Source organism: Xiphophorus hellerii, chromosome 2, assembly GCF_003331165.1.
Source record: "Xiphophorus hellerii strain 12219 chromosome 2, Xiphophorus_hellerii-4.1, whole genome shotgun sequence".
In the NCBI taxonomy this organism is placed as follows: domain Eukaryota; kingdom Metazoa; phylum Chordata; class Actinopteri; order Cyprinodontiformes; family Poeciliidae; genus Xiphophorus; species Xiphophorus hellerii.
The window spans coordinates 26,698,410-26,725,135 of NC_045673.1; the positions used below are offsets into that span (position 1 = coordinate 26,698,410).

General features: G+C 40.6%; 1 protein-coding gene across 1 annotated transcript in view; it reads right to left on the reverse strand.

Annotated features, from left to right (window-relative positions):
• Positions 1-465: 465 nt before the first annotated feature.
• Positions 466-26,726, reverse strand: part of syt12 (synaptotagmin XII) — a 38,725-nt gene continuing 12,464 nt past the window's right edge. Inside the window, exons 2-8 of the mRNA XM_032544918.1 lie at positions 11,994-12,054; positions 11,502-11,695; positions 9,992-10,378; positions 4,382-4,597; positions 3,578-3,698; positions 2,420-2,553; positions 466-1,576 (exon numbers count right to left, since the gene is read on the reverse strand). Coding sequence (XP_032400809.1) covers positions 1,403-1,576; positions 2,420-2,553; positions 3,578-3,698; positions 4,382-4,597; positions 9,992-10,378; positions 11,502-11,695; positions 11,994-12,039 — 1,272 coding nt within the window. The 5' untranslated portion in view covers positions 12,040-12,054 and the 3' untranslated portion in view covers positions 466-1,402. The remainder of the gene's footprint in view (positions 1,577-2,419; positions 2,554-3,577; positions 3,699-4,381; positions 4,598-9,991; positions 10,379-11,501; positions 11,696-11,993; positions 12,055-26,726) is intronic.

Consider the following 26,726-nt stretch of genomic DNA (forward strand, 5'->3'; position numbering starts at 1 on the left):
ACAATGAATAACAATATTGCTTCATTATTTGGCACATAGGAAATGTATTTTTCTTCTGTATTACCATACATGTTATTTTTTGAACAGATTTGCAAAACGAGGAGTGAAATGAAGTTCCAACCGAACAAAACCAACACAAAAATGTAGTTATACCACAATGCCCAGGGTTGATTATGCGTTAATTCTATGTACATTTAAAAGTTGCAATAAAATACAACTGCACACGTTTCTAGAGGATCTCTCAGACAGATCAGAAGCCACGTTGACATTCTGAGCTTTGTGAGCCTCTCGTCACGCTGCTGTATCAAACGTACAGTACAGACCAAAAGTTTGGACACACTTTCTCATTGAACTCAATGAGAAAGTGTGTCCAAACCTTTGGTCTGTATTGAGTACAGACCAAAAGTTTGGACACACAGGTGTGTCCAAACTTTTGGTCTGTACTGTAGATCATCGAGGTTTTTCTCTCTCACACAAAATAAACTCATACATTTTGTGTAGTGTTCTTTACATCACAAGTTAAATTCCCAGAGGAGTTTGGATTATAGTTAACTGGTCAGTGATGATATTTATGCTAAAGCTTGTTTTGCTGTTTTTTCTGAATAAGTTTATTGTTAGAAAAACATGATTTTGTACACAGAATCTTTGGAGGAACAACAAAAATGAGAATGAGAGAAGAGAGTTACGGCACTCTACTTTCCAAATCAGCTTATTGCGTTAAAAACACATCGACGGCCATCCTGAAACAACTGCTACAGATTACAATTATTTCACCTGGATAAAAGTACCTGGATATATATTTTTTAAATGTACAATAAATAAAAAAACAAACACAAAAAAAAACCTGTCAGTCTCACTCTTTACAAGATACATAAGTAATTTTAAAACAGCTCAGAATCCACTGGGGAATAACAAAACCAATAAGGCGCAATCAATGACAAACGATTGTGTTTTTTTCCTGAAAGAGGAGCGACGCCCGCCCGCCGCCGCCCTGTCGGTCATTCTCAACACACATATGAGAGGCTACAGCCAGAGTAGGCACCATGCAAGTACAGGGAGTTTTCTTACCAAACACTTCAACCCAAACTCTAAGCTCAAAGTCCTGTGAAAAGAAGAAAAACATTTCATGTCCATGTCTCCTTCTGCTGTTTAATGGAGACTAAAACTGATTGATTACCACAGCCTGTAATTAACCAAATATATTTTATATATATATATATATATTTTTTTTTTTTTTACTTAGCCCTATTACATGAAGATGTGGTTTAAATTTCATTGTGGTACCAATAAAATCGCTCACAAATCTACATCCTAACATTGTAACACGGCACCAAACGAGAGTCCACAGGAACGAGAAGAGGCTTTTCCATGGTGGGTGTGTGTGTGTGTGTGTGTGTGTGTGTTAGATCCTGCGCAGCGGGTGCCACATGGAGACGGGCTTCCTCAGCGTGGCCAGCATCTGGTTCCAGTGGGTGATCCCCATGCCGCTGGCCTCGGGGCCGATGATCACGTGGCCCAGGTTTTCGCCCCGTCCGTCGTCTGTGGCCTCCGCCACGGTGACCCTCAGGGAGAGCTCCTGCCAGCAGAGCGACAAGGTTACATAAACAGGCTCTGCAGACGTGACTCCGCATGTTTTTGTCCAAAGCTTTATGAAACTGGCCGAAAAAAAAACCCCCAAAGTTCTCTGTTGGTTTTATTGAGGAAGGAGTTTTTGGGTGGAAATGGTCAAATCTGTGGAATGTAGTGGCAGCTATTATACGCAAACTGAAAAACTATACAGAACTGGTAGCCAATTTAGTCCGAAAAATAAAATAACTGAGACAATTCAACTAGTTTGGTTCAGTAGACAGCCGTTTTTCTGAAAGCTTTTTTTTTTTTTACTTTTCCCATTTCTGCATGTCACAAACACAAACCGAAGTGGAGCATTCTTGTGAAAAGTAAGAAAAAGCATGCATGACTTTCGAATTAAGGTTCAAATAAACTGGAAAGTGTGGCGTGCATTTGTTTTTAACACCACTCTGAGTAAATACTTTGAAACAAGTTTTTAAGGGGTGTTTCTCGATTGATTTAAAAAAAAAAAAAAAAATGAAATGATGTGTCCCTCGAGCACTTTCAGCAAAATGTTTGGCCACCACTGATATTAAGAAAATCATCTAGACTGCATATTAACCAGAAAGTGAAATGCCCCAGATTCTTGAGAAAAAAAACTAATACAAACTCAATATATGCAAAATATTGAAAGTTTCTCCTTTTAAAATTATTTACGCTCACATTTTTGGCAAATGCAAACTGATTTTTTTTCTTCTAAAAATTGTACCTTTTGACTCCACTGCAACTTTTTTGTTTTGTTTGTCTGGTTACTAATCAAGGCTACCCCCTTATTGATAAAATAAAACCAGTCTGCCGTCTGAAGCGTCACCTGCAGGACGGCGGACGGCACCGAGAAGATCATGGCTTCGTTGAAGATCGGGTTGGTGTCGTCTCGTTTCGTGGAGGTTTTCTTCTTGCTGATCTTTCTGCCGTCTTGCAGCAGATACACTTTGACAAACGGATCTGACGGTGGAGAACCAGAGAGTCACATTAGAGCAGCTTGTTCTCTGTAAGTCAACAAACACATTTCAATTAGAATCACCCATCCCCTTATTTTTCTGAGCAGAATTTCACATGGAGCAGACACGATTAGCTCAGGTGACCTTTAGACTTAGAACGAGTGAGACGAGTGATTTATAGCTCAACTGTCCGACTAGATGACGACCGATACGTCCTCCCACATTTAATTCCTGTTAGCACTCAACCACGACACTTTTAAAGCACTCTGCGATTTGAAAGCCAATATAAAATGAAGAGTTTTGCACAGTGCTTGATATTTTCCACTGAGAGTTGTGAATTGTGTCGTAAACTTTTCAAATAATAAGTGTACTCCTCTGTGTACCTCAGAGTTTCCTTTGGGATGTTTTTGAGCTGTGACGGTGGGCTGAGGAGGGTTGATACGATGCTGCCGATTAATCGGGAAGCTTTCAAAAAGTATTTGAAGCATTGTGCATGAAGGCCAAACTAAATTAATGAGCCACGTTACTCTCGTTCAAATGCAACATACGTTAACAGGGTCGTTTTCACAGAGCTGAGCTAAAAATGCATTCAGCTTGACCTTCTTTAGGAACTGTTGTTTCACCTTTTCTCTACTTTAGAGTGTCGGCTAGTTTTACTTCACTCCTGAAAGCAGCGCGGCGGACAGCAGCCAGCTTCACAACCCCACAGGCCAGAGCCAGAGGCGTTGGGTTTTCAAAATAAAGTCAATTTCAATGCTTCCTGACACTTACATTTATTTCAAACTCTGATTATGGGTACTATAAGTGCACAAATGTAGGCTATATATAGATAGATGTGTAGGTAAATATCCCATATGCCTTACATTGTTTAAACATATAATTTTTTTTAAAACTGCATTCTGAATTTGTGGTGGCTTTTATTTTGCAGTGGTGATGCGCCACGATCAGCTACATGTAGATGGAATCCCTTTACATAATAAATAAACTCACAAGCAGGAAAAACAACATCACATGTAGCCTCTCCTCACCTGCTGTGTTCTTTTCATTGGTCCATATTAGATTCTTGCACTTGGCCACGACCACCGTGAGCCGCTCTGCCGTCGGCAAGTAGCTGAGAGACAGCAAAATCTCCCCGACCGCATCCACGGCCTGCGGAGTCAAACACACGCAAAGGTAAGAAGCTTCTGCAGCTGGATCATAATCCTGACCTGCAGGTGAATCGTTTATAAGACGTGTGAACTGAGGCAGATGCTGTGCGAGAAAATCTGAATACTTTCTTGAACAGATTCTGGAATGGAAAATCATAAGAAGTCATTGAAGGGACTGAGCTAATATTTAGCCAACTAAAAATTAGCCATTCAAAATATTTTTGTTACAAAAAAAAAAAATCATTTAGTTATTTAACGAAAAATTCACAAAGTCTGAAACATTTGGGTTGGATGGGCAAAGATGCTGAACCTACTATCTTTTTGTATGACACACGATAAACATCTGGTTCTGCTATGCAGGCCTAAAGTTTCATATCTGCATTCACTGCTTACACTTTCCGTTCAACACCCCATGTGACTCATGAAGCAACAAGCCATGGACTGCTAACGATGTGCTCAATGAGTTTCAACTGATGTTTATTAAAACGGACGTGTAGTTTTGTTTAGTGGCCAGCAGAGGGATCAAAACTCCACTTCATGCTGTCTGCAACGTCCACAATGTAAACAGTCAAATGCTCCAATTACATTTTCCGTTCTGGAATTTGAATGAGCTTCAAACTGGAAGCTTATTTTCAGCAGCAATCCTTTCAACCACTGAATTAAGGTCCTGGTTAATTCAGGGACCTTATTGACGTCCTGCAGGTAGAGCCAGGCGTTGAACGGCCTGATGGTCAGGTCCAGGTCCGACAGCTTCAGCTCAGCCAAGCCGGCGCTGATGTTCCGTTCATCGGCGTCGATGCCAAACGCGGCGAAGCGCAGGCTGTACTCGTCCAGGGCGGACTGGTCCATGGGGACGGAGAAGCGCTCGTCAAAGATGACGGTGAACGCGTTCGTCTGGACCTGCGGGAACGACACGGGGAGAGAGGCTGAAATGTACGAGACTGTGAAACAAATGTTGACAAAGTAAGTACACCCCGTGGTTAAAGAGTCTGCGGGACAACTTCAGCAGTAAGAAGCTGAAGCACTTGTTTTCTGTATGACTTAGCAAGTCGCCAAAATCATCGGAGGGAATCATTTGCCCACTGTTGACTCGGTACATGGAGGTTTGTTCATCCATTGGTCTCCTGAAGTTCTGAACTTTGACTAAATTGGATCCCTGCTACATCCAGATTCTTTTACTCTTCGCTGCTCGACGGTTCGCTGCTGTGTTTGGGATCGTCGTCTTTGCTGAACCAGTTTTGGTCCAACTTCAGCTTTGGCTTCACATCTGACTCAAGAGTACTTTGAGGCAAAGAAGAGTTTTTAACTTAATGACTGCACATGGGGCTCGTCAGACAACCAGATAAAAAGCCAATAGTAACTCTGGAGGAGCTGCAAAACTCCACAGCTCAAGTGAGAGAATCTGTTGACTGGACAACTATAAGTGATGCTCTCCACTACTTTTTGGTCTCAATGCAAAGTTCTTTATGTGGCCACTGTAAATTCAATTTATTCATTTTAGACCACCTGTGATTAAAAAGCGGTGATAACTGAAACTGATATTTTTACTTCAGGATACCTTCATAGTTTCATACCAGCCCATGCCCAGTTTGGAACAAAGAAGTCAGAATAACTAGGACAGAGTTAGAATGGCCTAGTTAAAGCCCAGACTTGAGTGTAACTTAGAGTCTTTGGCAAGAATTAAAAGCCCACAGATGCCCTCCATCCAATCTGACTGAGCTTGAGATAATTTATTAAAAAAAATAAGACCAAGTAACAAGTTTAGCTATTAAAGCTAATGTGTGCAACTGTTGATTTTGTCATGTGACTGAAAGTCAGAAAAGACAAAAACTGAGGTCACTGGCGAATAAAAACTAGTGGCAGTGCAATAAAACAGGTTAAAAATCATAGCAAAGTGCCTTTATGTAAGCTTGGGGTCGTGATCTTGAACTTAAAGAGCATCATAACTGCCAAAAATCTGCACAAATAATAATAAAAAAATGATCCGGAGAAGAAGTCTCTGTTTCTTCTAGCCTTTCCTCCTTTCACAATGCGAGGTTTTCGTGCTGCTGTGTTGGTCTCGTCTCTCAGGAGACAACAATGGCGATGGCAACACGAGGCAATAAAAAGAGTAAGTGTGTGTGGACGTGTGTAAGTGTGAGTCACGGCAGAAATAGAAAGATTATTACAGGGGAGAATAAAGGCAAGAAGCCATGACAGCAAATATATAGAAGATGAGAAAGAAACTAAAGAAAAGGATTGTAAAGAGAGGCGGAGGGTAAATGTGGGGAAAACAATAGTGATGACAGAGATGTCGGATGGTAGAATAAACAGGAACAGGCAGAAGAAAGGAGCCTGCTTGACCACTAACGAGCAGGCACCTGCAGAGGGGGGGATGAAAGGGGCTTGAGCCCCTGCCCCTTTTATCATTGATGCCCTAGTGCCCTTTTTTCTTTTCTTTTTTTTAAATCTGTATGTCAGAAGGCCTGCTTGTGCCCCTCAGCAATAATGTTTAGCTAAGTACAATAATTTAGCAAAATAAACTAGTCTGGTTGCCCTCAGTCTAGTAATGACTCTCAGTCTCTCTGCCTCCATGTTGTCGAACAACATGGAGGCAGAGAAAGTGAGGAGAAGGGGGGCGGATCTGTGCCTCTAACTATTAAATTATGGGCAAGAATATTTTTAGTCACAAACCAAACACACTGGTTTGTGAATAAAAAGGTAAGTCTGATGTTGACGTTAGAAAAACTTGTTTCTATTTATATTTTTGTCCTCGCTATAGCGAGACAAAACCCGCCTCGCCCCTAAACACAGAAATGCTTCAGCTGCGGAGAAACTTCTGACCTTAACTTCATCATTCTGCTAAAGGCCCAGTCTGAGTCGGTCCCACCGACAGATAGAAAGAATATCTGTCTTTATATCAGACATCCTGATATAAGACACGGTACCGACTGTCACCGCGAGTCGCGACGCAGCTCAAAGCCCCTGTACCACCCGGTACCACCCGGTACCACCTGGTACCACATGGTACCACCTACTGACTGTTCGCTCTGCTTCTTCTTAACGTTTCTACCAGGCGGGTTAAAGCCGCTGCTGATGGGATCCGGGCTGGAGGTTCTGGGCTGTAAATAGAAGTTATTGCAGAACCTCAAGTGTTGAAGAAAGATTCGGCCCATTTAGAGTCACAAAATAAACATCAGAGAAAATATTGTAGCAATAATTAGAACCGCAGCAAAAAGCCAAACATGCCACAATGAAATGAATCAAAATGTCCCCAAAGCATCGGGGGACTGACAGGGTGACGAGTGAAGCTAATGTCAGGAACTCCGCAGAGTGTCGATGCAGCTTCATCAGTGGCTGCTGCCATCGTTACAGCAGGATGGACACTTTGAAGCAAGCCGATAAGCCTGCGCATCCAACATGTCAGCCTGAAGAAACAGAGCCACACAGCGGAGAGATGACTCACAGCCAGCTGGGACCGGGAGCAGGAAGTTCTGGCAACCAGGAGGTGGGAACAGAAGGCAGGTGGGGCAGGCAGAGGGACGCAGGCGCTTTCCCTCCGTTTCGTATTAGAGGGCGGCGATGAAAATTAGCTGTGGATTTTATGGCAGGACTCTGAAAGGTGAACTATTAGCAGCTAAATATAAACGACTGCTAAATGAGGACAGCTCCTGGAACACAAATAATGAAAATGAGGCAAAAATAAAAAGCAAAATAGCAGCTGCAACAAAAGAAACCAAATCTGATCTTCACAGGAAAATTTGTTCATATTTATTTACGTATATATCCCATTATGAGGATCGTAATTCTTATTTATATCATTAATTGTTAGACTCTAAAATGGTATTAACACAGCAGGAGCGTCAAAAGCCTTCATAACGTTGCCAGGGCAGGAGTGGCTAACATGTTTTAAATGCAGTTTGTGGAGTATTTTATATTAAAAATCTTTTATTTTGACAAATATCAACTTAATTTGATTTCTTTAGAGCAAAGAGGTTCGGACATTTCAACTGAACCACTAGCATTAGCACAGTTATAGCAGAAAGGTTTTATAACCTGGTGAAACAGTCTAGCCACAGTCAGATGTCAATGGGACTGACGTCCAGTTCAGTTCTGAGCGATTCCACTGTGTTTTTTATATTTGGATCAGGCAGCGTGCCGAGTTGTTGTAGGTAACCAGGAATACCCGGAGTGGAGATTTAGCGGTGTGAGTATTTTCAAGTAAATCAGCTGGAATGGATTCTTAAGCAAAAACAATAAAAACAGAGCTTAATGGAATATTACTTGGAATATTTTTAAAATATGTTCCTGTTACACATAATTATTGACAGGTTACAGGAAGACGTTTGTTGGTGACCGAAGCCAAACGTGTTCGAGATCGGACACTAAAATCCCAGTATTTTCCGATCCGTAAAACGTCGCATTAACAGGTCGCACCAACATCAACACTCTTCAGTGTGGACGTTGTTACTGAATGAAGACTTAAGAATATACTTTCACCATAAGTGTTTGTGTAAAAGGTATAAGAAGCTAGTAAAAGAAAGGTTAAAGTTCCACTTGGATTTCTGTGTCAGGAAAAACAAAGGGTTGAGAAAAGGGTCTAAATTATCTAGGGATTACACAGACTGCTGTCACAGTAGGTAACCATGCTAATTGCTGGCATGATGCACTGTAGACAATTTAAAATGTCAGCTCAGCATTATTTTGAAACCTTATTTTTTAAAAATAAAGCCATGTTTTATAGCGACTCCTCTCTTTCAGTGAGCAACGTCGGCTTTGGTTCCAAAAATGAATAATTAATGATCACCGACATTAGGGAGGTTGGAATGAAAATTTTTAAATGCTGATAAATATAGTCCATCACAAGAACTCAGCTGCAGTGTGTTTCTGAAAACAGCAGACAGAAAATGGATCACGCACTGTGATGGGCGATTGTGTAGTGGCAAATTGAGCGAGCTGAGATTTCATCAGTCCGTTGTGACAGTAAAACAATGTGAAATCTGCCTTCCTGACTCCAGCCCCCCAGGGTGCAGCTAGTGAAACAGGCTGCTCTGCAACCAGAAGCAACTGGCTTGTCGAGCTCCTGGTCCCGTGGGACGGATCACCGTCACAGTGGAAATTCAGCTGGGGCTTAGATCCGAAACCACTTTCAAGAGAGTCCGAACTGCCCTCTTTGTGAGACAGGGAGACGGTCTCATGTCCCCAGGGTAAGATTACACTTCTATCTTTAAAACTCAATGGCTCATAAGTCCACTGGGGTTGTCAGAAATGCTAATGATCCACTGAAACTATACCCTGATTTTTTCCCTCTGTCTGACCTTGGTGTAGTCAAAATCAACATTTTAGTATAACAAAGTAATGTAAAATTTCCAATATGGAAAACCTTCAGTAATTATGCTTTGATTGAGTTTGTGCCTCAACGGGATTATGAGGTTTTTCAAGTTAGTACAGTCACTGTCGTAACTAAAATGTGGTCAAAATAACGATAATTTTGCAGCTTGATCACAAACAATAAAAGGAAAATCCATTTTGTCATCTGCAGAATCAAAGTCAAAGGTGCAATGAAACTGCCAAATATCTTCTCTGCTCTTGTCTTTTTTCCATGTAGTCTGGATTTGCGTTTGCATCTCACAAAGTGATTCTTTGAGGAAGTCAGATTTGGGTTTCTTTTGTAAAGAGGCATCTTTGAGTTAACGAGCTCCTGGGTAAAGTTGAAGAAAATCAATTTCTGGTGACATGTTATTGTGACGCTATGTTGTGTGTGTAAAGAACGGGTTTCTTATGAAGACATTTTCTTGTCGATCCTGAAGTGCATTAGTATTATTTTCTCAGTAGTAACCTGCTGGCTAGGAGAAATGCAGTGCTTGTAGCAGTTTTGCTATGTGTGTATGGGGAGCTTTTTCTGCCATAATGCACACATTTTCAGTTTGAAAGCAGGACTTCAAGTCTTTCTTCTCAAAAAGTGTAATGCTTGTACTTTCAAATATTCACTCTGCTTTCTCAAACCTTTCTCCTCTTGCTCAAAATGTGTCTCTGCTTGGATCAAATCTCTGCTTGCAAACCTTTCTGCTTGCTTGTGAATCATTTTGTACTTGGAACAAAAAAAGCACCGTCGCCTGGCAACCTCTCAGCCAATAGAACGAAAGTGTTATACTGGGTGCGTTTGTTTCCTTCAGAGAGTTGAGAAGATAGACATGAAGTCCTACTTTAAAGGTAAACTACAAAGTAAATAATAGAGTGTTTCCTTTTTATCGCATAAGGAAGAACAAGCCTACCCTACATTGCTGACACCAGCATTCAAGGAGAGGTCCTCACCCTTGTCACTCCCACGTTAAACTCCTCTGGCCCCAACGACACTCTGATGAAGCAACCAGGGAAGTCCCCTTCCTCCTTCTCCAGCAAGTCCTTTCCCTGGTGCAGGGTGATGTGGAGCAGCTGCCGAGGCGCGTCGAACTCCAGGGTCACTTCAAGCTGGCCGACCGTGAAGTCGTGACCGAAGTTGTTTGCGATGGAGGAGATGGAGCTGAGCGAGTCGGTGGAGATGGAGCGGTTGAGCTGAGCCAAGCCCGTTGGGTCCAGCTCCCTGCTCATCAGCTCCAGGTGGCCCAGCTCCCTGAACGTGTCGGGGGTGTCGCCGAGGGCCAGGCTGGGTTTACGGCTGGAGGTGGTGGAGGTGCGCCGGTGGTTGATGGCCGCCACTCTCTTCGTGGAGGAGAGAGAAGGAGATGATTATAACGCCAAAGGGATACGCAGAATTTCCTATCTTCAAAAGCCTAAAAAGGTTAATTTACTTTGTTTTACTGGGAGTGTTCAGAATTTATAGAGCAGCGTTTCACTGTTTCTTTTCTGAGTCTTTTGGGTTTGATTTTGGTCTCTCGTGGTAAAATTCAAGGCATGTCCTATTGTGGTCTTAATCAAGACAATTGAAACAATTCGCATCAGTTTCCCTGGTTAAACTCGGCTTTCAGTACCAGTTGCTGTTGAACTGTCTGAGACTTTCATCTAATGAATCTGTGTTTTCCAGAACAATAGCAGTTTTGCTCACCCTTCACGTTGATATTTAAGGTCAAAGAGAGTCTGCACTGGTTGCCGTAGCTTCCTGACTACGTGTCATGTGACCTACTCTGTGAGCTGTGCTTTAACCACTGTTTGTGTGAGAACTGAGGAGAAAGCAGCTGAAACACTTGTCACTAAATTGAATGATGTTCAAAGAAAATATTCTGGCGCAGCTGATCAACATTTTACTTGGGATTTATCCACATATTTTAACTAGAGCCACATTGAAATATCCCACATTCCAAATAATCAATAGGTAATATCAAAACAATAAGTCAATGTTAGCCTAGCACTTTAGCAAACTATTCTGTATCAAGGGGGTTTAATGAGGACTAGTTAGATGAGTTGTGTCAAATATGTTAATAGATGCAAAAGGCTGCCCAACAGGATCTCCTGCTGGGACAAAATATTTTTCAGCATCAATAAAAATGGATCCCACTGCATCCAGAACATCACTGGTGAGAGAGTTAAGAGGTTTACAAGAGAATGTAAACCATGTACAGTTGATGAAATGCAGTGTGATATTTTATTGTACTTTAAAGTTGCTGAATTTTTAATTATAGACTCTGCATCAATTTGAATAAAATATTAGACTGGTACTTATTAATGAATACCTAAGCTTAGAATTGGTGTCAGAGGTAAAACAACAAACTACATGCGAAACAAAAAATAATCTCATATAAGAAGAGAGCTGGGATCACAGAGGTTTGAACTTGTCAGCCAAACTTGAAGCTACTTTTTTTTTTTAGTGAAGTTAAACAAATATTACCTTTTGTCTGACTTCTGAGAAGGAGTTTCCATATTTCTCTTGCAGATATCTGTAGTCAAAATTGGGGAATGGCGAGGGGGCGGGGAAGGTTCCAGATTTCCACAGCTTCCAGATGTTGAGTCCCGCTGCACCAAGCAGCACCAAGAAGCCCACCAAGTAAATCCCCACCTCCCAGCCTGGTGGGTTCTGCACCACTGGAGCACACGAGGAAAAACAAACCGATCCTCAAAGCCGCTCTGATGTTTTATTGACAAAAAGCCTCAGAACAGGCAGCATTTAATGATTGAGAGTAAAAGAAATAAACAATGAAAGAGTTTCTTTATAAAGATCCAGAGTTTCAGGCTCTGCATCTGAGCAGAGAGAGTGGGCGACTTTAGGGAACAAGCAGGACACATCGAGTCTAAATAAATATAAAAATGTTTGAGACAAAAACAAGTTATGCTCTCATACATGCAGTAATGTGGACAGATGACAGATTTATGACATACTCACCACTCAAACGGTAGCCTGATAAATCCTCACTTTCAGCCGAGGACATGATGTCTCATCCAGCCTGCAGGAACACACCAAACCAAAAATCTGTTGAGTCGAATTCACGTCACAGCTTACCAACAAAAGTTTAATTTGAACAAAAATAACAGTGTGAAGCAGCACCATCCACAACGATGAAACGCTCATCCACTTTCACAACGTGTCGATCTACATCACTTCAACCTGAATTAATCTTAATGTGTGTCTGTGTACAACAACACGGATCCAACAACCCACTTAGGAAAATTGCTAAAAGTAGACATGGACCGAGAAAGTGGCTCCTGACCAGATTCGTAACATTTCCAGCTCCGTTGATCCATTTTGGTGACCAAAAATGCAATCTTCTAATCAGCGAACACACAGTATACTAGCGCTAGAGCTAACAACTCCCTTAAAGGCGGATGCTGTTTATGTCAATGTCCACTGTGAAAGATAGTTTTACATTACAGTCGACTGAGAGGATGTTGATCGTGACAAAATCAGCGATTCAAAACCAACTCCTTCAAAGTCACCTGAAATAAGCAGCTGCCAAGACAGAATACAGAAAAACCCAACCAGACAAGATAAAGTTTCTCTCACGCATTCGCCATTATGCCAGCACATAATTGGGTTCGGTTTAGTTGTTAGTGTTGGTGTGTTGGATAACAAAGATGGAGGATTTGCCTCAGGTTCCTGGTTCCACGTAGCCAGAGCTCCTCCCTCAAGTTTCCTTTCTGGAGCTCTTCGATGATTCCCAAAGGCATCCGGCCTCCTTTGTCTCAACCATTTGTTTCTGCCATCAATGACGTAAGGTAAGGTCATTTTATCTATGTAGCACATCTTCAGCTATAGGCAATCCAAAGAGCTTTACATGAATTAGACGGCAATATAAACAAAACAATAAACCACAGGAAAGAGCAAAGGGTGAAAAAAACAAAAACAAAAAAGAAAGTTGGCATAAAACTAAATGTTGATTCTCCATGTTTGATTCTATGAATATCAGGGGTGGGCAACTCCAGGCCTGGAGGGCCGGTCTCCTGCAACTTTTAAATGTATCTCTACTTCCACACACCTGAATAGAATAATTAGGTCATTAAGGCTCTGGAGAACTGATCTACACAAGGAGGAGGTAATTAAGCCATTTCATCCCAGTGTTTTGTACCTGTAGCACATCTATAAACTGCAGGACACCGGCCCTTGAGGCCTGGAGTTTGACACCTGTGATCTAAAGTATGTAAACTAATTGTTCCTGTTCTGGAAGTTGTTTCTCTGCATTCCAAGTTTGTTGTAATTCCTCTTCTGGGTTGCAAGATATTTATAAGAACTCCATAATTTCTAAGCTAGAAGGAGAATCTCTGGAAAAACTAATAGGAGTTTCTCTCCATAATAATCTAAAATGCATAATATTGGTCTAAATAGTGAGTACTCCACAAGGTGGAGAAACTGTTTAGAAATTGTGGAGTACTTACAATTTCTAAACATAATCAAATGATACAAAGGAATAGGTACACCAGGAGTTTGAGGGAAAGCCGCCTCTTGGCTGGCAAACCAAGTCGGTTCCTGTGACCTGCAGGCCATCCAGGAGTCCAGCAATCCCACAAACAAGATTCCAGTTCCTGTTTCTTATAGTTCCTGTTATTAAGGAACTAGGAATTTGCAATAGAAATTTCGTTGAATCCTGTTCAATGACAATAAATGCTATCTATCTATCTATCTATCTATCTATCTATCTATCTATCTATCTATCTATCTATCTATCTATCTATCTATCTATCTATCTATCTATCTTAAGTTTCTTTGTCCTCTTCTGGTTGGAATTGCCATCCATACCTCTTAGGTGTTTCTTTAACAGGAGCTGACAGCTGACTCACACTGTGCGTATTGTGAACTCACGTTGCTATAGTTATTTATCATGTAGCACCAAGCCTAACCTAACTTCTATTCTTGTGAAAAAGCACAAAAGAGCATTTTTCTGCATCACTGTCTTCTAAGCAAAACTGAGCAGCTATAAAAAAGATGGGTGCTGGCCTGTGTGTGACTCATTCCTCGCCTCCTCCCTCCTCCCTGCTTGTTGGAATCTACCCCATATCGCAGCAGCTTGGGGGAAACGGGAGCATTACACTAATGATGTATAGAAAAACTGGGGGAGGGCTGCAGGCTGTGTGTTTCTTTTTCTCAACCAAACACTTCGGAGAACACAACCCATGCGGGCCGGTGGAAGTGGCTGGTGCAGTGCAGGGCGTGCTCCTGATGTGCCATTAGGTAGGCAAAGAGGATTTCTCACAGGGCGGGAATCTTCCCTTGTGTCTCTGCTCTGCATGATCCACATCAGCTCACATACACGGACTTAAAAGCAGATTACATTAGGACAGAAATAGAACAGAGTACACTCAATGTCGGGACCTCTGGTAATTTGTTTCCAGATCCAGTCAGACTGAGGAGTTTGGTTGATCAATCAAATTCCTCTTACATAGTGATTCCTAAAGTCTTTTCTCTGATGGAGCATCACAATCCTGAATCCCTTAAAGTCAGTAAGAGGATTATTTGGATATTCTGTTTGGGAAGCACTGTTACTGGCCAACTTGGCTCTGTAACTACATTAAAAGATGTTCCAGCCACTGCTTTAATGGTGACATTATTTTAAAACAAGTGTTGGTAACAAGCTACAACATGTCTGCATGTCTGTCTGTAAAAGAAATGGCCTGCGAAGTCCAGAGGCACTTGAACACTTGGACTATTCTGAGAAGCAAATTCATTATGCCAAAAGGAAAAAGAAGTTAATCTGGACTTCAGACAGAGCATGGCAGACGCTTATCGTGAGGATGAAGTCTACACGGTCATTTACAAACGTTTCTTGGTGTCAAGAACAGATGTACAATGCATTACTGCAAAAGACCAGGAGGCAAATTCAGTTGTAAAGAAACCTGGGTGAGCCTGTAACCAGGGGCGCCGTAGATGTAGGGGGGAAAAGTTATGACAATTGTAAGGCCTCCTGACCAACAGGGGGCTCTTCACAATTTATTTATTTACCTTTTGCTCATAGAAATAAAAAATAAAAATGGGGCCCTGTCAATTACAAAATTAATCATATTGTATTTTCGAAGATTGTTTTTAGCAGTAAAAAGTTAATGTTGCCACTCCCAGACCCAACAGGACACATCCATGTTTGCCCCGAACCTGGATCTGCATGAAATGCTTCGTTCCTGCTTGGAGCTTGATGGTGACGATGTTCAGCAGCAGACAGTAGAAAACAAGAACGACTGTGGCTGTTACTGTGCTGATAAGAAAAAATAATAAAGTCAGGTTTTCAAAAAATATATATAGAGAGCGAGGTAGAGAGAGAATAAGGTAAGTTTCAATTTGTAATCCCGTTTTTCTCTGAGAGGTGGGTAAACTGTGAGATTATCAACCATTTAGCATAGTTAGCTTAGCTACAGAATACAGTTTGCCTCCATGTCACTAGCATTGAATAAATTAAGAAAAGAAATTACCAACATATTCATATATTGAACTTGTCCCTGTACCTTTTACCACTTAACAACAGGTGAGTCAGTCAGCAGCAGCTCTAACCCACGTCCCTCCTGACTCGTCCTCTGCTAAGTGAAATTAAAGCTGCAGTATGTAACTTCTATAGAAAATATTTTTTACATATTTGTTAAAACTGTCATTATGTTGTTACAGTACGGTATAAGAGATAATCTGTTAAAAATCTATTTCCTCTGTCTTCTCCCAGTGATATCTAGAAACAACTAATCAGAGACAGGAGAGTTTTAGTGCTGTCAATCACAATCTCATGTTGCTGCTCATCCTTCCTCCAATTTGCTCTGTGCTATGCTGCAGCTAGCATAGCCTGTTGTGAATGCTCAGTCTAGTTAGCATAGCTACCAATGATGGCAGATAAACAATTTTCCTGTAATGATAAGTTGTTTATCCACCATTAGCACATTTAGCAGTGAATGAATGAGGATGATTGACAGCGCTAAGACCCTCCTCCTGGTTCTGATTGGTTGTTTTGGTCAGAACGTTGCATCATTTTAGCCAGAAATAGTAGTTCAGGGAGGAGATTGATTGTTTTCACAGATTATCTGTCTCGTAGCAAACTGGCACAACATGGTGACAGAATTAACGAATATGGAGAAAACATATTTTATTAAAGTTATATACTTGAACAAAATGCAACTACATAGCATTTTTTGATAAGTCTGGATTGATTCATATACATTTTGAACGTTGCCTATGACTGCTGCTCATGGGGAGAGACATTTCAGTAATCTAAAACTAATAGAAAATATTTAAACAACCTATTTGCATACTGTATGTAGACTGTTGGGTGTAAAATTCATGAGCAGTAAATATTGTGCTAGTTATCAGTATTGGACCAAAGAAAACAAGGCAGTTGCAAGCTTTTAAAATTGTGATGCTTTTGGATGGGTCAGATAGACTAAAAATAAATTTGTATTTGATGGGTTTTGTCTTAAGCACAAACTAACACAGGTTAAAAGTGATGAAAGGTTAGATAAGGAATGAAAAAGACACTGATGAGACGGATAATGGAAACAAAGTAGGTGACTGTTGTCAGAGAAACAAACAACGGTGTGTCTGCGCTGACAGAGGAATGAGGAACACTGTGTGGGAGGAACAGACGGCCATCAGCCGCTCTCTCCTCTCTCCCGCTCGCTTCCTCGACAACCCGATCAATCAGTTCGGCTTTTAATCTCCTCCAATGACATCATAATCAAATTACCAGCCTCGCTGCCTTGCTGGGACATCACACAACACCCGCAGTGCATGCTCGGCCGGCTGGGCCATGCGTCTCTCTCCTGCACCCAGTGCACACGTACCACACGTTGGACAAATCCGGCTGCGCTTTGACATTCTGGTTTAATTCATTTAATGCCTGGTTTAAGCAAAAGAAGCGCCCACTGGCACAAGTTTTTAAATCTCAGTGCTGGCAGCAACGGCGGAGAAATCTGCGCACAGCAGCAAGATGCCCCATTACCTCAGACATAACAATAAACCTGTAACTCAGAGTCTTGGAATATCCAACCGTGACATATAAGAGTTATTATTAACTAACCATTTATTTCCTTAAATTGTAATGATGGTCACTGTGGTCAAGCAATTAACTTTTAATTTCTTGTGAATTTTTCGTCTCTGTGTGGCCTTTCAACTCGCTTTGGTCCACATTTATTTTCCTGATATCTTAAATGATTTCTCTTCATCTTCCCACAATGTCACAGAAGGAAGTAGTGAATTTGAAATGAAGCTTTAAGATACATCCATATTTTCCATAACATTTTTAAGGAAAATGTTAAATGCTTACAAAGACTCAACATCCTCATCTGGGCTAGCATAGCAATGCTAGCGTATGCAAACGTCCGACTTTGAGCAAATAGATTCTCCGGCATTAAGAAAATAAAAATAGTTTTCATAATCCTAACTGTGCTAAAGCAGAGACAGTTTGGTCTTATTTAATGTCAGTAAGAACAAAAACGTTCTCTTTTTAAGTAAACAAAGAAAGAACACAAGATGTCGCCTCCATGTGGACAGCTGAAGAACAAGGACTTGGGTTTGGTGCTTCATTCCTGCAGTTTCTCTAAGTGTAGAGAATAAAATAAAACTTTACAGAGCCAAACAAATCCAGCGAAACTGTCACCCAATCTAAAGTAAGTAAGTATGCTAACATGCTAACCCAGAGGGGTCGGGGTTTAGCAAAGCTAACAACTGCTACCACCTGAGTCGCAGGCCCACAACAGGTAAAAATGAGAAATTAGAAGAATGGGATTGGGGGATAATTCAACATTTTGGCACTACTGGCAGGATGCTCTCTGTAAGACTCATGATTTCTCTCTGTAAGACTCATGATTTCTCTCTGTAAGACTCATGATTTCTCTCTGTAAGACTCATGATTTCTCTCTGTAAGACTCATGATTTCTCTCTGTAAGACTCATGATTTCTCTCTGTAAGACTCACGAGGCCTGTGTTAGGTGCTGCCAACAGCTAACAAGCCTACCAGTCAAACGCTGACATAAACTCCAGGTCCAGTTCAGGATGCAGGGGACATCATCATCACCATATATTTGTCTCTACTGAGCTAATTACAAACCAAATCATGTTATACAGAATTAAGGAACTACCATCATCTGTCTGATTGTCACATTCATTTATATGAGCTCTATGGAAATGAAAGCATAAAAAGTAATTGATAACTTAAGCTGTTGGAGCCAATCATTTGGGTACCATCAATGCTTCAGAGCTTTATGGCAATCCATCTATTACAGGCCTTTAATGCTGGAGGGAGCAAAAGGACAGAAAGACCCGTTTTCTCTCAACAGATGCTTTAACTGTCCCTGAGAGTTTTTCTCCGCCTTTTACGTCCTCTACATCCGCCCTCCTGTTCGGAGAAACGTGCAGGATGTATTGACCCCTTTTCTCCTTAGCCCAATTTAAAGCTCCAACAGATCTCTAAAGTGAACAGTGAGCATAAACGTCACCTGAGCTTATGCAAACACACTAAATGTCTCCATAAAAGCATGCATTTGACTTCTACGGTGGCCTGGAGGTTTCAGTTCCGTTGGTTAAGATGATGTCTGTCACATCTTTGTTCAGCAGTTTTAACATTAACCAGATTAACAGTCCCATCATTGCGCTCACTGCCATCTTTTAGCCAAAGTTTAAGAAAAATCAGAGTCTCCTCCAACATCTGCTCACATCTCTGCAGACAGTACCTGCTGCTGCCTGTTTTACAGTGAAGACGTACTTTTCATCTCTCCCAGGTGTCATTTAATTTAACTCGGGTGAAAGAATGAATTCAATATTTCCTCTCAGACTTGCGCAGAAATGTTCCCAGTGAGTTCTATGACTCCAGAATTAGGTTTTTAATGGTTTCACTCGTACTGATGCGTTCCATTGTAAGTCGATTGTCCAGGAAATTAAATGAAAACCTTCATGTGCTGTTTTATATTGAAAATGTACTCATAGCAACTGAAATTTACCACATTTTATGGAAAAACTTCAAAAATCCTAGTGGCTTTTTATGAGTTAGAAAAGAACTACATCGTTTTCAAGTCTTTAATTTCCCACAAAAAACAATCTAAACGTGCATTCAGCCCCTTCTACTCCGATTTCTGAATAACTAATTCCAATCACAACATATACGATCAATAAATAGATATCACATTTGTGTAATTTAATCTGAGAGCTGATCCAGATGTTCGGTGAAGGTCTCAGAGGTTTGTAAAAGGAAACTGTAAATACACAAGGAACAAGCTGGTTAGATGTTTGAAGGAAGGCTAAAAAGTCCATTTTCGGTTAAGGATGGGTGGACGACCTTTCATAACCTCTGGGAACATTTCTCAATATCTTTAAAGTGATAGCGGCACAAACGAAAATTTTTGCTGCACAAACGTTTGACGCCAATTTTGTCTGATTTGAAGAAGATGTGCGAGTGTGGGGGAGGCAACTTCACTCAGGTTTCAAAATGCTACGGTGGAAAAATCAACAAGCAACGTCGCACATCTCTGAACACGTCAACGGTTTACGGAAACATGGTGATGGCAACATCATGCTGTGGGGATTCTCTTCTATGACGATTACAGGGAAACGTCTCAAATTTGACAGGAAGATGGTTTGAGCTACACACAGGGCCATCCTGTTAGGACTCTGCAGAGCAAATATTCAGCCAGAACTGATGTGGATCGATTGAATCTGAAGCATATTCAAGTGTTAAAATGTCCCAGTCAAAGTCCAGGCCAACGTGGTTGATCTGTTGCAAAAAATAAAAATAAACAAATAAATTTCATCGCTTTTTAATCTTGACTCTCGGATCGGTAAATTGGCGTTAAAGCCAAAACTATCAATCAAGTGTCAAGTGTTGTCCCCCCATCACACTAACAAATTAAAGCTTCCACTTATGAGATGAACAGCCCAACAATTAAGCTAATACACGACGGTGAAAGCACTTAGTGCTGCAAAAACGTCTGTAAGAGCTGACCTAATGTTTTGGAAAGAAACCCGCCCACCTTCTGCAGGCCAGATTTCTCACAAATGAGAAAATCTGGGAGCCCTTGTTGATCCAGTTTGATAACCGCACTTTTATACTTTATACTTTCTCTTTGCGTCTTTATTGGTGCATTTAAAAAAACAACAACAACAAAAAAAACTTTTAGCTCTGAAGAAAGCTGACTTCTCAGTTCTTTTCAGCTTTGGTCCTAAACGGTCCAGGTGATTTATCTCCAGCCTACTTGCTGCATCTACAGGCCTTTCGAAGATTTGAGCTGCAGCTACATTTGGCAGCAATCTGCACCGACCGCAGGCATACGCCATAGAAAAAAAAAAAAAAAAAAAAAAAAGGCAATCCATCACATGATCTATTCTGGAAATATTAGCTGTGATACATCAAGACCCAAGCCACCAGTTAGGAAAGACCAGGCTCATAACGCGGATGGGCTCGACGCGCTTCCGAGGACTCACAAAGTCTCACGTCTTCAGTTTTCATCTCAGTGCTTCCCTAATGTAATAATACTTCTAATGAGTCCAGAAAGGAAAGGGAAATGTGTGCGTGCGTGTGTGAGGGAATGAGAGAAACCGCGAGGAGGCGGGGCACGTGTTAAAGGAATAGCTGAGATGATTGCGAGTGCTGGTGAAGGAATTGAGTTCTGAGCGGGTCGTATTTCAGCTGAGTGAAGGCGGAGTAACACCCACTCCGTCACATTGGAACAGATCATTGAGAAGCTATCAAACACCAGCCAAACCCCCCAAACGGGAGGGAGAACAGAGACGACGCATCAACACACATCACCGTGACGTAGCCTTTCTGGTACAAGTGGTACGGCCCGCAAATCTGGCCATCGCTACAGAAACCCCGTGCAGAAGTTCTGTTTTACGTGAATCATGTGGGGCACAACAAGAACTAGGTGCTCTGGTCAGAGGAGAGTGTAAGAGAACTTTTTGTACCAACAAACACACTCCGCACGTAATCAAAACGAAACCCGTTTCCATCAGGCGAAACATCCAATGGTTGCAACATTCTCAGCAAGTCCGAAACTCTCCAGGGGTTTCAATTGAAGAAAAATGTAAGGAAATTAACAGAAATAAACCTGAAGTAGTGAAGGTCAGTGTTGTATAAAGTACTGAAATCTCAGAGTCAAGTAAAAGTATAAGTACCTCTCCAAAATATGACTTTGGTAAAAGTCGAAGTCACTGACTGAAATGTTACTTGAGTAAAAGTCTTAAAGTATCTGAAACTTCTTGTACTTAAGTATGGAAATTACTGTAAAAATGGATGTACTCAAGTAATGTAATGAAAAGTACAAGTAAAAAGTAAAACAAAGCAAATGCAGTTTGAATGACATTTTTTATATTTTGGTAAACTTGTCAAATACACTTAAAATAATGTACCCAACCAAGTGCAGGCAAAATTAAACCTGCTAATAGATATGCCTGCAGGCATCATTTAGTTAAGAAAATTAGGTGCTTTACCTATAGCACAAGGTTAACTTAACCTGCTTTACAACTGAACCAGCTTCTTAGTATACCCTCCAGGACAGAAAATACAAAGTTTTTGTAAGCCTTAAGTTTTCCCTTCAAGTAAGGTCAGTGCTGAAAATGAGAAAAATAAATAGTACAGAAAATGCGGCCAACATGAAGAAAAAGATCTGTTACGATTACTCTACTTCACAAATCAGTGAATCAGTCAATCCTACAGTCAGTATGTGGTGCACACAACTGGTCATTATGCAAAAGAAAAAAAGAATTGGGAGGGAAATGCAGCTTATAGGCATCTGTAAACCTGGTTTTGAACTTGCATGCCTTTCCTATATTCGTTAAATTTAGTCTAAATTGCTATCGCTATGGCTTCTGTCCCCCCTTGAACAGAGGAGTCTAGGTAGCCTGCTACAGTCAACATTAAGCCTAAGCTAAATACACCACGTGTGGAACTGAAACAATGCCAAACAAAGTTCATTTATGGTCAACGTTTCACAATACAGTAGTGTCTAGTGACCAAGCTATAGTTACTGAAACAGGAGGATTATAACCATTTCATAAGAAGTTACCTCGATGTGTTTCTTCAAGTTGGACGGGGAGTTTTTGTAAGATAGAATTTCCACATCTTTGGGCAGGAATAACATAAACTGCATGCGGTACAACGAATCTTTAACACCCACGAAAGAGTTTATTGTGTTTAAATAAGGCCATGGGCTCTCATCACCAGCTGGTGGTTCCCCTGGAGCCGTGTCCGACGTAGTTGCAGTCGTTGTGGTCTCCGTCTCCTCCTCCATGTGACTGCTGCTGATTGCGAGACTTGCTTTGTGTTTAATGGGAGAAGCGAAACAGGTGTATCCTATTGGTGGTGATGAACAAGCCCAGGCAAGCAGGCTACCGACTTTGTTCGGTAGCCTGCTTGCTACTTGCTAATCAGTAGGTGGGGTCAAAACACTTGCGTTTCTCTCTCTCGCTTTTTTGTAACGAGTAACTAAACCACACATTGAAAATGTATCGGAGTAAAAGTACGCAATTAAGTTCGGAAATATAGTGAAGTAAAAGTGAAAGTCATCAAAAATTTTCATACTCGAGGAAAGTATGAAGTACTCCAAAATATACTTAAGTAAAGTAGTGAAGTATTTTTACTTCGTTACTATACAACACTGCAACCTACCATTATATCAGACTGCAAGTTTTGTAAATTTACACTAACATGATTGAAATGACGCCGGCGCCACTCTGATGATGTAGAGCTGGAGAAAACCTCCGACAAACAAACTGTGTTATAATGGCAGAAGTAGTGGAACGTCAGCATTTAGAGTCAGCTCTAAGCAAAGACGAAAAGTTACTTTCTATAATCAATCTATTACGACACAAGCCGAAATCTATTAGAAATCAATTAATTAGATTTCTTTTTAAATACCAGGGTGTTTAATCTTATTTAAAAGTATGTATACCTATAAGTATGTGTACGTACAGTATACACATACGTATGTGTACCTCAATACAGATGCCATTAATGTCTGTATTGATGTTCACACTCCTTACCGGCAGGTGGCGGTAATGCTTACCTATCGTTTTTTTTGTTTTTGTTTTTTACCAACCGCCAATAAAACTGAAAAGAAGAAGAAGAACTCAACCCGTTACCCAAAACATTTTTTGAGTCATTTTTGCCTTATCAACCAAAATCTGAGGTAAAAACAACAAGCAAGGAAACATTTTCAACGAGTCCTGCATCAGGTCTTTAAAGTTATTTTCGGGAAACAACGTAGAAACCGTCGTTAGAGACCAAGTCTTTCTCAGCCAGAGGAAGAATGAGGGAGACAAAGTCTCACTGGGTGCGTGAAAGCTGGTGTTACGCATTTTGTACAAGAAAAAACAGGTGAGTAATGGAGCCTAAACTGTATGAACGGAATGATTGAAATATACTATGAAATATTTAATTTGCAGAATCCTGGTAATAAAGCTTAAATTGTGAACTGAATGATTAGATTGCCTCTAGACACAAAAGAATCGATCATTAATAATCATACTATGGAAATGACTAACAAGATCTGAACAAACAAGAAACTTGACTACCTCAAGGGATTTCTGAAGTTGGAGAACGAACCGTCTGACTTTCTTTAGCCGACTAAATTTAACCTTACCAAAGTTTTGCATTAGAGCGAACAGGTACTGAGTTTGAAGCGGATCAGATGCCTTCAGCCGTCTGCTAGAGCTGGACTCTGGCCTTCCTCACTGTAAATTAAAACATTATGGTTAAAAAAAAAAAAGTTCAAGTGAGCATCACTTAATTCTCATCAACTTGTTATTTGTACTCATCTTAAACAAGTGGAAGACACTTTTGGATAAAGAAAACAAATATAGTAATTCTTTATAAGTTAATCTATTTAAATTGAGTCCATGCAACAACTAAAATAAAATAAATAGTGAATTATTTGAAAGTGGTGAGGATTTCGGGTGGTAAAAGTTTAACATTTTAACAAACCCAGACACTACGCCATTTCTGCTCAAGCAGACGGAAAATGAGACCATGAATCTTTAATGTATGTAGTAAATATATTGCTGCTGTTGTAGGCAGAAAAAAAAAGAAATGTTGCTGAGAATAATATTTTAGATGAGTTTAAGAATATTTTGTACCATGGAAAAGTCTTGACCAAATAGATTATTCGCATTTAACTTTTAATGTCAAGATTTACTATTTAGTTTATGTACAACTAAATGCATTTAAAAAAACACATTTAAAAACAAAATTGTTCAAGTTATTTTAGGATTGCAATACTTAAATCACACAATGTAATTTTACTTGTCTTTTATATGTTGCAGTAATTGAGAAAATTGGTTTGTATAAATTTAAGTAAATACAGTCTATTTTTCTGCTTAGCCAGCAATTTGCCAGTTAGTTCCCCAGTCTGAACTTGTGAACAGTGTCTTGATTCAGTCAAATCTTCTATCCTGTATCTCCTGAACTCTGATATTCTACTACATCCACTCTGTGAATGTTTTGCTCGCTGGTCTTCATCATGCTTTGAATGCAGTATCTGGTTTCTCTTACTTTAACCCGCCCAACTTGCACCTCATGTTAGCCTTTTTGATACCCGCCCTGTGAGGCGGTGCTTCACAATACCCCTCCTGGTTGTTTCAGAAGATGAGAAGACATGGTGACTGAGTTTTAGACACCAGTAGCCAGCTCATGCAGCTTTTACTAGATGGCAGTCCTAAAAGTACATACCTTTAAAATATGAATAAATACATAATATTCCATAATTATTTGATCCAGCAGTGATACAAGTTTAGTAATAATGCAAATCTTTCATCACATTTGCCCCACATTCCCTCCTAATTCAGGGATTGTGGTTTCTTAATTTCAGTGTTTATGCTACTGGACAAGAAACAGAGTTAAAATTGTCTTTTGTTCCTCACAGCACCTGTGCAGATCGATCACTGTGCGGTTTGAAGAGTTGGGTAGGAACTGTGTTTGCAGCCCCGGCCCTCATAATGAAGAACGGCTCTAGGAGCCGGTTCCCGTGGTTCAATTCAAAGAACCGACTCTAACAGCCCAAACATTCGGGACCGACCCATCAGCTAGATTCAGCAACCTATCTGTTTTTATTACGGATACGATAGTTTATAAAAACAGACATAGTATAAAACATATTTACTGAGATTACATTATAGAGTTCCAATTATAGCAGCATATATTATGTTTCAGGTCAGTGTTGCTTCATAGACTGTCAGCTCCATCAGTATCAACCTCCAGGTAAAACAGCCGGTGTTGTTACACAGGTGAGAGATCTCCTGCTGCATGTTTCATTGGTAATCGTTCTGCACTGATTGCTGGAGAACTCGGACTTTAATCATAGTAGCAGGCAGAAATGAGGAACCTTTACTGGGGTCAACAAAATGGAAGACACGGCGTGTCTTATCTCTCAAATATCAAATATCTCTACAAAAGGAAGAAAGGAGGAGACCAACAGATTATTCCACCAGTTTAGCTCTGTAGAGCAAATAATAATAATAATAATACAAAAGACTCTGAGGCATTTTTTTTTTATCACATCACAAAAGAGAAAACTTTTGTCTAGATTAGTTCTGGAGAGCCGGTACCTCAGGCCAAACGGATCCAAAGAGAGACAGCAGACAGAAGCAGCACAAAACCAAGAGTAAAAAAAAAGACAAAAAGAAACAGATAATATTTCTGTGGGGACTTAATGGACCAAGAACTGATTGATGGATGTAAGCTCCCGCTGATCTCGATCATCGCTGAGTGTTTGTGCTGCCGAGCCTCTTGAGGGGTTTAACGAAAGGCCAACAGGAAAACATCTAAACGCGAAAATGAATGTACAGAATCACAGAGGAGGACAAAAAAGTCCCAATACAAACAGATAGCCAGCAGCGACGCTACATATTAAAACAAAGATTTAAAGGAGAGTATCATTTTTCTTTGCAACTTTCAGGTTTGTAAAAGTGTGAGTGTGTGAAAACTTTTGAAAGGTTTTATGTTTCATTGGACACAATGAAACAAATCTGGAAATCTAAATTCACACATTTTATGTAAATATTGCCAAAAAAAACGTCTCTCCATAAACTGCTTGTATAACAACATAGACAGTGTAACCAACGGTAACACATTCCAAAGATGAAGGAAAACTCTGTGATGTCACAACTAGAGTCATGCTTGTGATGTCATCAGCACTCTATCTATGTAACAAACTTCTACCTTCTTGTCATTGCTTGCTGCACTACTGAGGAGTTCAGACGCACGCAAAGCGCTTTTACAGTGAGATTGTTAGCAGACTGATTTGAACAAGTATTATTTTGTCAAAACATGGCACATCAAAGCCAAAATTGTTCCATCAGTGATTTAGCCAAAGGACGTCAGTATGGGTGGGTAGGGAACAGACCTCCTCCCTTTGATTTCCACATAGAGATACAACGACTTGCCTCTCTTTTAAAAATGGAGAAAGCAAAATTGTTTGACCAGAACCAAAAGCTGGACGACACCCAAACAAAACTGGAGGAAACAAAAGCTGAGGTAGAGACGCAGAGAGCTCTTAAGGAGATTTTCATCGGCAGGAGCATCGAGTTGAAGAAAAAACTACAGGCAATTGAAAAGTGCAACAATCCAGAGACTCTCAGCCCTGCAATTATCGATTCCGATGTGGACAGCGAAACAAAACAGCAGCTGATAGAGGACCTAGACACAGTGAAGGTAGATCCTATTGTCACAGA